The 13989-nt window shown below is 44.8% G+C and overlaps 2 protein-coding genes across 2 annotated transcripts in view; one reads left to right on the forward strand and one right to left on the reverse strand.

Annotated features, from left to right (window-relative positions):
• The window catches only part of LOC308499492 (uncharacterized protein), a gene marked incomplete at its 5' end in the record, with an annotated part of 29737 nt that extends 19648 nt beyond the window's left edge, over positions 1 to 10089 (reverse strand). Inside the window, 3 exons of the mRNA XM_081052994.1 lie at positions 8574 to 8666; positions 8778 to 9937; positions 10046 to 10089. Coding sequence (XP_080909120.1) covers positions 9109 to 9937; positions 10046 to 10089 — 873 coding nt within the window. The 3' untranslated portion in view covers positions 8574 to 8666; positions 8778 to 9108. The remainder of the gene's footprint in view (positions 1 to 8573; positions 8667 to 8777; positions 9938 to 10045) is intronic.
• Positions 10068 to 13989, forward strand: part of MARCHF3 (membrane associated ring-CH-type finger 3) — a 141953-nt gene continuing 138031 nt past the window's right edge. The window contains exon 1 of the mRNA XM_081053800.1: positions 10068 to 10294. The gene's annotated coding sequence lies outside the window, so the exon portion shown is untranslated. The remainder of the gene's footprint in view (positions 10295 to 13989) is intronic.

The following is a 13989-nucleotide window of genomic DNA, read 5'->3' on the forward strand; positions in this document are numbered from 1 at the left end:
TGTATTGGATTTAAGATTGTGAAATGCCCCACTTTGGTAGTTTACCATTTGTCTTCATGCACAAGATCAACATTGGGCTGTTATTTGTGGTAGATATTTGCTTTAGAGGAAGATTTCTCTGACTGATGATGGACAGGCATCAAAACACACACACACACACACACACACACACACACACACACACACATATACACACACAGGACCAGATCAGTGAGAAGCACCCTATTTTATAGATGTTAAAATTTTCACTATTTTAATTTTTATGTCACCTAAATATCCATCTATCTCCTTAGAGCATCTCTTTATTTCTTTACAGGAAAATTTAAATAAAGCTATTGTTTCCTTTCTAAATGTTTTCTGGGATTAACAATAATACTTCTTTCACTTATATTTTAGTCCTGATGATTAAACAGTAAAAATGCTAATTAGTATCCTGTATTTGGAGAGAAAAAGCTATTTCTTGATGGGCAAAATTCAAACTGAGATGGAGACCTCATAGGGCGCTTAGAAAAATGGGTTAAATTGCATACTAAGAGGAAGGGATTAGGGACTGAATTGACCAACTCCAGAGAGAGATTCTGGATTAGTGGAAAGACTAATCTGAGATCAGAATGTATTAAAAATGCTCACATTGTTAAAATGTCCATATTAGCTAAAACAATCTACAGATTCAATGCAATCCCTAGCAAAATACCAACAGCATTTTCACAGAACTAGAATAAGTAATCCTAAAATTTATATGGAACCACAAGAGACCCCAAATAGCCAAAGAAATCTTGAGAAAGAAAAATATGGGCTGGGCCAGTGGCTCAGGTGGTTAGAGTGCCGTGCTCCTAATGCTGAGGTCACCGGGGTCGAGCGGGGGGGGGGGGGGGGGACAGGCGGGGGGGGGGGGGGCACAAGGCTCATAATACCAGCGTAGGCCAGGGAGCTGTGCTCTACACAACTAGACGGAGAAACAATGGCTTGAACCAGAGCGGGGTGTGGGGGGGAGGCTGAAGAAAGGGGGGAAGAGTAAATTTGGAGATATCATGCTACCTGATATTAATCTATACTACAAGAGGCTGTAGCAATCAAAACAGCATGGTACTGGCATAAAAACAGACACATAGATCAAAGGAACATAGATCAAAGGAACAGAATAGAGAAGTCAGAAATCAACCCACGCCTATATGGTCAATTGATCTATGCAAAGGAGGCAAGAATATACAATGGGAAAAAGACAGTCTTTTCAATAAATGGTGTTGGGAAAACTGGGGCAGAGACATGCAAAACAATGAAACTGAACCACTTTCTTATACCATATACAAGAATAAACTCAAAACGGATTAGACTTAAACGTAACACCTCAAACCATAAAACACCCAGAAGAAAACGTAAGTAAGAAACTCTTTGACGTTGCTCTTAGTAATTCATTTTTGGGGGGATATGTCTCCTCAGGCAAGGGCAACAAAATAAATAAATAAACAAATGTGACTACATCAAACTAAAGAGTTTTTTCAAAGGAAACCATCAACAAAACAAAAAGACAACCTACTGAATGGGAGCAGATATTTGCCAATGATACATCTGGTAAGGGGTTAATTTCCAAAATACATAAGGAATTCATACAATTTAACACCAAAAAAAAAAAAAAAAAAAAACCTCCCACAAGCAATCTGTTTTTAAAAAATGAGGAGGACCTGGGGCTGGCCCGGTGGCTCCTGCGGTTAGAGCTCCATGCTCCTAACTCCGAAGGCTGCCAGTTCGATTCCCACATGCGCCAGTGGGCTCTCAACCACAAGGTTGCCGTTTCAACTCCCACAAGGGATGGTGGGCTCTGCCCCCTGCAACTAGCAATGGCAACTGGACCTGGAGCTGAGCTGCGCCCTCCACAACTAAGACTGAAAGGACAACAACTTGACTTGGAAAAAAAAGTCCTGGAAGTACACACTGTTCCCCAATAAAATCCTTTAAAAAAAAAAAAAAGTGGGGAGGACCTGAATAGACATTTCTTCAAAGACAGACAAATGATCAATAAACATATGAACAGATGCTCAAAATCACTAATCATCAAGAAATGCAAATTAAAAGAAGCTATCACCTCAAACCAGCCAGAAAGGTGTCATCAAAAAACAACAAACATGTTGTTGAGGATGTGGAGAAAAGGGAACCCTTGTGCACTATTGGTGGGGAGGGGATGCAGATTGGTGCAGCCACTATGGAAAACATTATGGAGGTTCCTCAAAAAATTAAAAAATAGAACCACCATACGACCCAGCAATCCCACTATTTGGCATTTATGGGAAGAAATCCAAAACACTAATTTGAAAAGACATATGCACCCCTATGTTCATTGCAGCAGTATTTACAATAGTCAAGATATGGAAGCGACCTCCATGTCCATCGGTAGATGATTGGATAAAGACGGTGGTACATACACACAATGGAGTATCACTCTGCCATAAAAAAAGAATGAAATCTTGTCATTTATGACAACATGGATGGACCTAGAGGGTATTATACTGAGTGAAATAAGTCAGACAAACATAAATACCATATGATTTCACTTACATGTGGAATCTAAAAAACAAAACAAATGAACAGAAACAAACTCAGAGATACAGAGAACAAACTGATGATTGCCAGATGAGAGAGGAAAGGATTAAGATGTACAAATTGTCAATTATAAAAACAGTCACAGGGATATAAAGTACAGCATAGAGAACATAGTCCATAATATTATAATAACTATTTATGGTGCCAGGTGGATACTAGACTTACCAGGGTGATCGTTTTGTAAGTTATATAAATATCTAATCATTATGTTATACACCTGAAATTAATATATTGTATGGCAATGGTAATTAAAAAATAATGTTTAAAAATGCTCACAAAACTAGTTATCAAAATGCAGACATTTATTTTTAATTGCAGGACAGAGGAAACGGGAAAATACCTTTTGCCTTTCTTTTTGACCTAGAGCTGAAACCTTTAGATAAAAAATATATGTTAAGAAATTATCATTTTATTTCTCTTCTATTTATTTTTCATTTCTGGGAAGACATTGAGCGAGGGTGAGAGGCATATTATTACACGGGTATCCTGAGTACACTGTCCTGCACTCATTTCTCCTATTAAGTATCCATGAGGAAGTCAAGAGTGCTCTTTTCAAATTCCACATCTGTCACTTATTAGCTACAAGTCTGAATCTCTAATTACATTAGTTTTTCGTCCATTTAAGGAGGAATAATAATATGTATCTTGTTGGAGTGCTGTGAAGGTTAGAAAAATGGGTGTATGGGAAAACACCTGGAGATGAAGCATAGCCCTTGTACATGTTAGAATAAGTGAATGGGAGAAGTCAGAAATAAGTCCAAATTCTGGCTCAGTCAGAGATGAATTAAAATCTATATATTTACCAGAGGATTCAGTGTCCTGGAAAATCTGCTCCTTCCCACTCTCCAGTCTTTTCCACAACTGCCCCACTGTAGTCAAACATTTCCCGGGACGTCTTGAATTTGCCCACCTTCCTGTCTGTGTCATTCCCACCACCCTCACCTTCCATTTGCCAAAATCCTACCTCTTTCTCTCAAGGGCCTCAAATCCGACTGTCTCTAGGAATCTTCGAGAACTCACCTTGTCCTCTTCTGAACCCTGGTCCTTGCTGTCTAGAGCACTCCTGGAGACACAATCCACAAACCGCTCACTGTCTCAACAGACAGCAAGCTCAGGCAAGGCAGAGGCCATGAACCCAGTATCCCCCTGCCCCGCACCACCGAACGTGGTGCCTTGCCAAGAGTAGGTGCTGAATAGACCTGTGACTGAATGAACGCACCATTTCTCCCCCTGGCCCTGTTGTATCTTGGACAAAACATTTTGCCTCTTTCAGTCTCAGTTAACTCAGCTGTGAACAGAGGATAACAGCATGGATGTACTCCCCAGGTGCGCTGTGAATAAACTAATGACTAAAAAGCAATTTGAAAATGTAAAATGAAATGCTATATATAAATGTTATATAATCAAAATCATTTCCCTCTGTATTATGTTTTATTTGGCTTTGTATCTTAGAATCCTTTGTGGCTTTCAGAATTTCACAGATGCAATGCCATTCACCTTAGCACCTAAATTCTCTTGGGTAATAAATGGTTGTGTGTATTATAGCTCACGGCTACTTTTCCCTGGCATACTTACATGTGAATTTGTTATAATTTGGGCTATTTATAAGAACTAGTGATATAATTCATTTCTAAGGGATAATCCATTTGTTTTCCTTCTTTGGATGGACAGTTATTGTTCCCATATTGCTGCCTCAAGGGAACTAACATCCTTTAAACCCAAAATCTAGATGACAAGCACACTGTTTAGAAGCCCAAATCTTCTAGCTTACAATCTGAGACCTGGAAAGTGGTTTAGGGTTTTAAGTTACTATTTATTTTCTATGGCCCTTTTTGTCCCCAACTCTGAATCCCTCATTCGCTGTATTGTAATATACGTACTACCAAGAGCTCATTGTAGCCTGATTTCCTAGGAATCAGGAAAGGTTGGATTAGCCCTTCTCACATGAAAGCAAGACAGTGCTAGTTTAAAATGATATTTTCTTTCTTAATATGTTCAAGAAAGAGGTTTCCTATAGAAAAATAACTTTTCTTGGAATATCTCAAGTACCTATGAAAAGAGGCTTTTGATTTTAATGCACAGCAGTATTTTTCCTAGAACAGTCTTTACACGTGGATAGAAACTCTGAGGAAGAAGAGATGGCAGCAGTATCATAGGGAGGTTGTAAGGATCAAGTGAGTCATTAGATGAAAAGGCTCAGAACTGTGCACAGTGCATAGTAGGTGCTCAGTAACTACTAAGGGTTTTTATTTTCAGTACAAGGCCCACCATGAGCCCAGATTGGTGCTAGGAGTTACACAGAATGTCTCGCTTGAGATTCATAACAAGCCAATGAGAAAAATCTGATCACCCTCTACTTCCCACCTCTTTTGGCTCAGAGAAGCTAAGCAACTTGTCCAAGTTCTCAAAGTTAGGAATCAGTAGAGGGAAAACTCAACCCTCAGTCTATAGTGCCTCCAGAGCCCATATTCTTTGTCCTGTTTCTTAGAATGACTTAGGCTGGGAGTCCATTTTTCCTTCCTGAGCCCATGCCCCTCCCTTCCCAAATGGCTAATTCCTCAGTGTTACTTTATGTAGTTTTTTTGTTGTTGTTGTTTTTAAAGATTTTATGGGGGAAGGAGAGCAGGACTTTATGCAGGACTTTATTGGGGAGCAGTGTGTACTTTCCAGGACTTTTCATTGGGGAACAGTGTGTTTTTCCCAGGATCCATCAGCTCCATCCAAGTCAAATTGTTGTCCTTTCAATCTTAGTTGTGGAGGGCTCAGCTCCAAGTCCAGTCGCCATTGTTAGTTGCAGGGGGCGCAGCCCAGCCGACCTTGTGGGAGACGACCTTGCGGGAGACGAACCGGCAACCCTGCGGTGGTTGAGAGCACATGCTCCAACCCACTGAGCCATCCGGCTGCCAGGGAGCTCAGTGGCAGCTCAGCTCAAGGTGCGGAGTTCAATCTTAGTTGCAGCAGGTGCAGCAGCCCACCGTCCCTTGCGGGAGTCAAACAGGCAACCTTGTGGTTGAGAGCACGCGCTCCAACCGAGCCATCAGGCTGCTCAGCGGCAGCTCATTGTCCTCATTCTAGTTACAGAGGGCGCAGCTCGCTGGCTCATGTGGGAATCGAACCAGCAGCCCTGTTGCCCAGAGCTCAAGCTCTAACTAACTGAGCCACCAGTCCACCCCTTATGTAGTTTTAAAGTTATTTTATCTCTTCTGGTGGACTTCTAAGCAATTTATCTAGTTTTGTCAGGCCGGTTTTCCAAGATCATTCTAGTCTTTCATCAGACTTATCCTCACAGAGTGGCACCCATTTTATTTATTTTTTTTGAATTTCACATGAACTATTTTTTTAACATTGGGGAAGGGGAAGAGGACTTTATTGGGGAACAGTGTGTACTTCCAGGACTTTTTTCCAAGTCAAGTTGTTGTCCTTTCAGTCTTAGTTGTGGAGGGTGCCATTCAGCTTCAAGTTGTTGTCCTTTCAGTGTTAGTTGTGGAGGGCACAGCTCAGCTCCAGGTCCAGTTGCCGTTGCTAGTGGCAGGGGGCGCAGCCCACCATCCCTTGCGGGAGTCAAACCGGCAACCTTGTGGTTGAGAGGACGCACTCCAACCAACTGAGCCCTTCGGGAGCTCAGCGGCAGCTCAGCTCAAGGTGCCGTGTTCAATCTTAGTTGCAGGGGACGCTGCCCACCATCCCTTGCAGGACTCGAGGAATTGAACTGGCAACCTTGTGGTTGAGAGCCCACTGGCCCATGTGGGAATCGAACCGGCAGCCTTCAGAGTTAGGAACATGGAGCTCTAACTGCCTAAGCCACCGGGCCAGCCCTGGCACCCATTTTTAAGAAGTTCAATGTACAATAGTTTTTTGGGGGGACATGTATGAGAAAATCCCACGTTTTGGGGAAGAGAGGCTTCCCTTCCCCACCCATTTCTGTTGTCACATTTTTACTTAGTTGAACCTATGGCACTGTCATTCTCATATGGGGCAGTTGCAACTGTCATTCAAATGCAGAGGTATCAATTTTTTGTGGGTGGTATCACCCTGATTGCAGAAATTGTGCCAGTTACAAAAGTATCTCCTAGTCGTGGTGTATAAACTAACACCATATTTTAATTTGCCAAAACACCTATGTGATATTTTGTAGTCTATACAGCAATCAGTATTTCAAAGTGTCTTATCAGTTATCTCTATCTCTGTGAAATTTATCCGATTAATCCAAAGTATCACTGCAGTTTCATAGGTGGTAAACTAAGGTATGGGATGGTTAATGGCTTGCCCAAGGTCTTAGAATGAACCCATAGCATAGCTAGTATTAGAATCTGCTACTTCTGATTGCAGTTCTTTGCTAAGTTCTTTAACTCAAACTGTTCAAATTCGAATAATTTTCAAAATGAATATATGTTGAGAGGTGGTGAAAATGAGAAAGAGGGAAAAATACTATTCACTTAAGCTTTCAAAATATATGGGAATCAAAGGATAAGGATTGTGAGGGCCCTTTTCCCTCGTTTCCATTTATAGAAAGGGCAATAACCCAGTGAGATTCAAATAAATAGAAATTGCAAGAGTAAAGAGGAATTGTTCAGACCACACAATTTTCCCATTTCAGCATCATTTTGTTCTCCCTTTCAGTGGTCAGTACTGCTATAAATGCCATGTATGTTTTATAACTATTGTCATTGTGTTCCCCTTAAGTAGATAAACACAGTGAACCAATTCTGCCACCACGGTTTTATGACCAAGGTAGTAAGGGTAAAAAAGTGGTCAAGTGACTGCCAGAAGCACTCACCGTGGCAGCTACTCACATTAGAACTCAGGGTTCTTCTCAGTCACACCCACTTGAACTTTAAGTTTCAAAATTTTGTTTCCGTGTCAGAGATGGGTGACAGTGCCTGAAGGCAAATTTGCTCACTTAAAAGGGACCAACCCTGCTTCCATGGTCCCACCTCAATCTTCTCATTCCCAAGCCATTCCATAACATTTCTCATCGCTTTCAGAGAAATTTCTTTTGGTGAAGTAGGTGACTTCCACATCCAGATTTCTGTGGTTTTGTTTCATCCAGATAGGACTATATATAATGTGTTCGTAGGTAAGTAACAGACTTCATTTTCCCTTATAGACTACAGAGAGATCATCAGGGAGACTGGTGACCAAAGGAATATGTCTGTGTCTGAGTGATAAACTCTTAAATACCAATCACAACAGAAGATGGTGTGGAAATATGAACATAGTCTAGATGTGCTCTCTTTTATGTCATCCATTCTATTAGGGAAAATGAGAAATTACTTATCCAACAGCCCACGGATGGTTGTGTCTATATGAAACAAACAGAAAACCTTGGAAATCAAGACATAGAAGGCATTTGTTTAGTTCTAACTTATTTCATGAAGTTTCCTACTTCCTTTTTTCATCATCTGACATAAATGCTGTACTACAGTAAGTACAGTCAACAGCCAGTGTTTGGTTCCTATGACCAAGGTGATTTTTAAAATAATCATTGGCATAGGTAAAAAAAAAAAAAAAAAAAAAAGCCTTCACAGGGTCTTAATATGATCAACAATGTCGGCAAACCTTTTCTCTAGTTATATCCAGGAGTGGGGAAAAGAAAAATCCAAGAAAATATATGTTTCCCCTTTTCCCCAAATCCTGAACTGAGCAATGACCTGGTATATATTCTATTTGGGTGGTCTACATCCAATTCCATGTCGCTAAAGGCCATTCTCCCTGGCCACTCAGCAGTATGCTAAGCAACTGCTGGAACCGAATGATCTCCCTCACCTGTACCAGTCATTTGGTTCACTGGAGGAGGGTTTAAATTTGTGCAATTTCCGCATACCCAATCGATTTTCCAGGGCATACTAAAAATTGTCCAGACTTCTATTTTCTTGCCCTCTGACAACCTGCCTTAGTTATGGTGATGGACCTTTCCCATTGAGACAGGGAGCTGAGGAGACACAATTTGAAACCCAATCCAGCTCAGAGCTCACCTGAGGTGCAGCCTTCCCTGATGGAGGGGCCATTCGCTCCTTTCCGGTCACACGCCTTTCGCCTTCCATCTCAGCAATGACCCTCATCAGAACCTGCACACGAGAAGTGAGCTAAGATGCAGGTCTTTATGGGGACCAGGCAGCCATCGAAATAACACCTGTGAAGGTGCATACTCCCTTACACATGATATCCTGAATAGTTACCTGCAGTGAGAGACTAAAACCTTTGAGACTTCTGCGATCTTAAGGAGCAGTGGTCAGCGGTGAAGGTGTCAGAGCACCAGGAAGCTGGACTCCTTTCGTGCCACGCATACCTTCATTTTACTAACAGGGCTTCGGGCCTACCTATGGAGGTGCAGTTCCAGGCACAGGGGCTGCTGCGCACCCACAGCTTACAGTTCAGGTCTTGCTAACATTCCAGGCCTCAGCCTGGAAAGCAACACCCCAACGCACAGCTCCGTGTGTGTGCTGCAGCCAAGATGAGGGCTTAAAAACCGGCAGTCCAGCCTGAAGGGCAGTGCCCACAAAGCCTTCTTCAGGGGCTACTTTGTCGCAAGTGGCTCAGTGAGTTCAGGCTGCCCCCCTGCCCGTCCCCACGGAGGTCTCTGAGCTGGGTCCAGAGACTATGGAAGGGGCAGGGGGCGAGAGAGTGCAGAGTGGGACAGATGTGGAGCTGAGACCTGGCGCGTTCCGGTGCCGTCGAGGGCCCAAGACTCACTTCGCCTTGGGGACGAAAGTGCCCGGGGCGCCTTGGGTGGAGCAGGGGACCTAGGCGCCGGGTAAGGTTCCCGCTGCCGGCGGTGTGCAGGGCAGGAGTGAGGCGGGGACGAGAAGTGAACGTTCCCGCAGGTTTGCGGAGTCGGAGTTTTGTTCCGGGGCTCACCACCAGGCCGCAGTGAACACCTTTTCCAGGGGGCCCGGAGCTCCCACTTTCCGCGCCTAGGTCTTCGCCGGTGGCTGGGTGATCCGGCCCGGCGCTCGCCGCCTTTGGGTGTCGGTTTCCCCCAACCGCTGAGGCTCCGACGCGACAGCCAAGTTCCGCGCCCCCTGCGGGCGCCAGATGTGGGCGTTGTCTACTCGGCCCCGGCCCCCGTGCGGTTGGGCTTGTCGCTCCACAGCGCTCAGATCCGCGGCGGCTCCGGGCCTCTCTCAGCCAGGGACCCTCCGGGACCGCCACTTCCCTCGCGTGGTGCCCGGGTCCCGCAGCGGCCGCCGCTACCACGCGGGTTCGCACACCCGGTTGCTCAGCACAGCCAACTTGACCGCAGCCAGCGCGTCTCCCACCCAGCGCTCCGCTGCGGCGATTGGGCCGCGCCGGCGAGGCGGAGCCTGGCGCTCGGCACCGCCCACCGCCGCTCCTGGCCCTGGCGCCACCGCGATTGGCTGCGGACTGCGCCAGTCACGGCCGTGGGCGCCCCGCCCCGCGGGGCTGGCCCGAGGCCGGCCCCGCCCCGCCCGCAGCCCGGCCCCGCCTCCCTCTGGAGCCGGGTCTCCTCCGCAGGGCGGTCTGCCTCATTCGCTGAGCAGGTCCTTGAATTGTCAGAGCGCTCCGGGCGGCTGCTGAGCCCGGGCGACTGTCCGCCTGGTGTTCCCTCCGAGGGGCCTGCCTGAGCCAATGTGCCCGGGTTCGCTAGGGCGAGCGCAGTCGCCGTTTCGGGGCAACTTGGGATTCAGGACCCGCAGCAGAGACATCGATTTGCGATCGGGACTCGGCGCCGAGGGTGAGTGGCGGCCAGGAGGGCGAGCGGCTCCTCTGGGCGCTGCTTGGCGAGCCGGGGGACTGGAAGCGTCCTGGCGCGCGTCGGTCAGTCCGTCCGAGGTGGCCGCTGTGGGGGGGTCAGGCAGGGAGGGGTTTCCTCCTCGCCAGAAGCCCGAGTCCCCAACTTCTTGTTTCCCAGCACGGCAACTCAGCCTGGGACGCGGCTCTGCCTGCGCACGAACTTGGTGTGTGGTGGCCGCCTTCCTTAGGTGGGGCCAGGGACGCGTCCCCTGGCTCTCTGCGGAGGCGACAAGCGCGCTGGGGGCGGCCTCTGCCCAGTGGTGTGGGGACAGCACTTCCTACATGGCTTGGGGACGGGCTCCTGCAAAATGACCCCGCGCTGGAGGCGGTGCAGCACGGTACCCGGCGTCGGTGTCTGATCTGTGGCCCACGCCGGCGGTCTTCGTGTTCGGGCGGGTCTTCAGCGGTCAGGGAACTTAAGTGACAGCCAGGTTCTGTAGCAGGGGGTTTCAGTGCTGTGCGATTATGGAAAGGGATCGACAGCACGGATATTAAACTTTGTAAAGTCATTACTTTGTATGAACACTTGAATTCGCATCCTTCGTGAGGTGTTCGGACCTCCAGGCACATCACGGGCAAGGTGTGCCCGAAGGGTTTCGTGAGGGGGGAGCTGCTGTCTGTCCCAGTGCACGGAGTGGCGGAGAATCCAAGACCTGACGGTGAAAGGCACCACCTGGCTGGGGGGGTAGGGTTTGCTCGAGCACCTGTTATTCAAGGGATGAAGTTGTGACATGAACCGGCGATAGGATTTAAGGTTAAACCTGACACTTCATTTGGGACTCAGTCTGGGATAGATTTTTTTTTTTTAAATCTTAATGATAAGGGGTAAAAGCAGCTAGTTTTTCTGAGGGCAGTTACACACATGTATTTTATATTATGTGTGGACTAAACAGAATTGAATACAATATTTTCTTTTGTAATTCTAATTTGACATGAATGAGAGCTTCTTGAGAGTACTAGATGGAGGCTTGGGTACAGAATTTGGGAATATTGGGATCTTGGAAAATACATAAAAACGTTGAGGTATGTAGCTATCCATGCATGTAGATGTATATGTGCATGGACATATGTGTGGACATATATGTGCTTGTGTATAAAATTGATAGGTGAATGAAGTAGAACTATATGGAAGGGAAAACAACCTTGAACTTCCCCTGGGTGGAGAGATGGACCCCCTTTGATCTGTGGGGTGTATGATGAGTGTGTGTAAGCATGTCTGAATCTGCCTGGTCTGTCTGGGTCAGTGTACGTCCATGAACTTTATGAGCATTCAGTTCAATACCACTCGGTGCAGATTCCGCTTTCCTGTTTTACAGCCCAGAAGCCGCCAGCCGGCCCATCTGTTAAAACATAACATGTAGTGGGAGCACTAGCATGGAGCGTGGGTGGGGGCCAATCCTTAGTAGAAACAACATGCTACAAACAAAGCCTGCTTCTCAAGTTCTATTTCCATTCAGTATTCAGCCTGAACTTGTGATTTTGGTGAGGGAGAAAAGGAGTGTTTGACTCTTCAGAAATTGCAAACTACCTTTTGTAAAATAATTACAGCCACGGTTTGGGAAGGGGGAGTTTACAGGAGAAAAAAAATCCCTCTAGAAAAGAGATGTGATGCTTGTCACATTACGCAGCACTGGTTTACTGCTTTGCAGGAGCATGTATTTCAGAAACTGTTTTCTTGTGCTTCTTAAGAAAATGCATTACAACTGAATTGTTTTGCACACACATACAAAAAATCCTTAATAGAAGTAAACCAAGCTTTATTTAAGAGGCTGTTTAATTTGTGAAGAGTTAAAACTGCCTTAGTAAGTCTAATGAAACATGTTTTTAGGAATTTATAACTTGGATATAAATTCACATTCAGCCTAATCACTAGTTGCAATGATTCACAATTTATAGTTTAAAAAAATAATATAAAACCTTTATCACAAAAATTCTGATGACTAAAATGTATGGGAGGAATTTAACAGCTTAATAAGTTCCTGCAGCCAAATGACTGATACTTAAAAGAACTATAAATTTCTTTAATAGCATAATTACTTTTGGTGACAAAATAAAGGCAATATTTTTGTGAAGCATAGTTGATATTTTTCCCAATAATTTTGTGCTCATAATTTAATAATGGGTGTTTATTATATGTGGGCAGAATAAACTGTAATGGTTCTTAAGAACTCATCACAAAAAATATGGTTTTCATTTTTATGGTACTTAAATATTTTGGGGAAAATATGCAAATCCCTAATCGGTGAGTGTCTTTAAATTTCTGATGGACCACATAGTCATAGTTCTCCTGCCTTGACAGAGATCATCTGAGTCAACTGGGTTTCTCCTTAGAAATTCAGTTCATGGGCTGAACGCTAGTTTCTGGGATTTGAGTCTGGGGAGGGGCTTAGAAATCTGCATTTTTAACAAGCACCCCCAAGTGATTTTGATGCCGTATTTTGAGAAACACTTGAATGGTGTTCATCATTTAAAAGAACAGTTATAGTCTGTAAGTTGATTTAACAACTAATTGTTCTGACATTTCTGCATGGCACTTACTGGCCTTGTAAAATTTATAGTTAATGCTTTAACTCTCTGTCCTCAAATATGGCACCTTTTGTCCTATGTTCCGAAGTGTTTTTGGAAGCCTCAGCTATCCCTGTTCCAAGTTAGCCCCAATCTAAGGAAGTCTGTCTGGGGAAGCAAGGTAATGTAAGACCCTGGCCCAGTCTTACTCCTTCCATTCCCTTCTCCAAGTCCAATGGGTCCCTGGCGTGCTCTGGGGTGACTTTGCCAGTCCTAACTCACATGGTGGGGCATTTCTCCTTGGGAACCACCTTTGACTCCTTAAAGCTGTTCCAGGCTGGGGGGCTAGAATCTCAGCAGGGCTAGTACAGACTTATCCAAGTACCTTCTTGGGAAGCTGTAGTTGGTCTGCCTCTAGGTCAGGGGAGTGTCCCAAGCCACGCACCTAGAGGCCCGGGAAGTCTTATTTTCAGAAAGTCATCCTAGAAGTATTTTGAGCTATCCACTTAATTGGATACACAGATTTTCTCAGCATCACAGAGAGATGGGTGGAGAATTGATTGCCACCTGTCCTTTTAAACCTGTATGAATGTTGATTTATTAATTATTGCTAATTCATTTTTTATGTATAGTTTGATACTATAGTTTGACACTGATGTATAGTTTGATTCTGTTCTCCCATTTCAGACTGGCATAATTCTCAATTTAACACGCCTAGGTAAGGTTTAAAAGAGAAAGGGCCTAGCAGAAGTTGTTGCCCTTCCCTCTTTCTACCATCCAAGTACCTAAAACACCAAATGACTTCTCAGAGGTTATCAGTGCCCAGAATATTTACTTCCCTGATGACAAAAAGACGTGGATAGGCAGAGACACTGAACTTGGATTGTTCCAGGCCACTGGATCATTACGGGGACTTTTATGGAGCAATTTCTGTTTTAACATTTCACTTCAACGTTCGTCTGTAGTTGAATGATATTTCCATGCTGCTGACTGTGGCGTTTGACTTTACTCCACGAGCTCAGTGTTCCAGAAAGGAAGTTTAGGAAAGCAGATGTACATTGTTCTATATTTTTATGTTTTTCAAGAATGAATAACAATAGGCAATTTTTATACTTTAATCATTTACTTTAA

This window comes from Rhinolophus hipposideros (assembly GCF_964194185.1).
Source record: "Rhinolophus hipposideros genome assembly, chromosome: 7".
In the NCBI taxonomy this organism is placed as follows: domain Eukaryota; kingdom Metazoa; phylum Chordata; class Mammalia; order Chiroptera; family Rhinolophidae; genus Rhinolophus; species Rhinolophus hipposideros.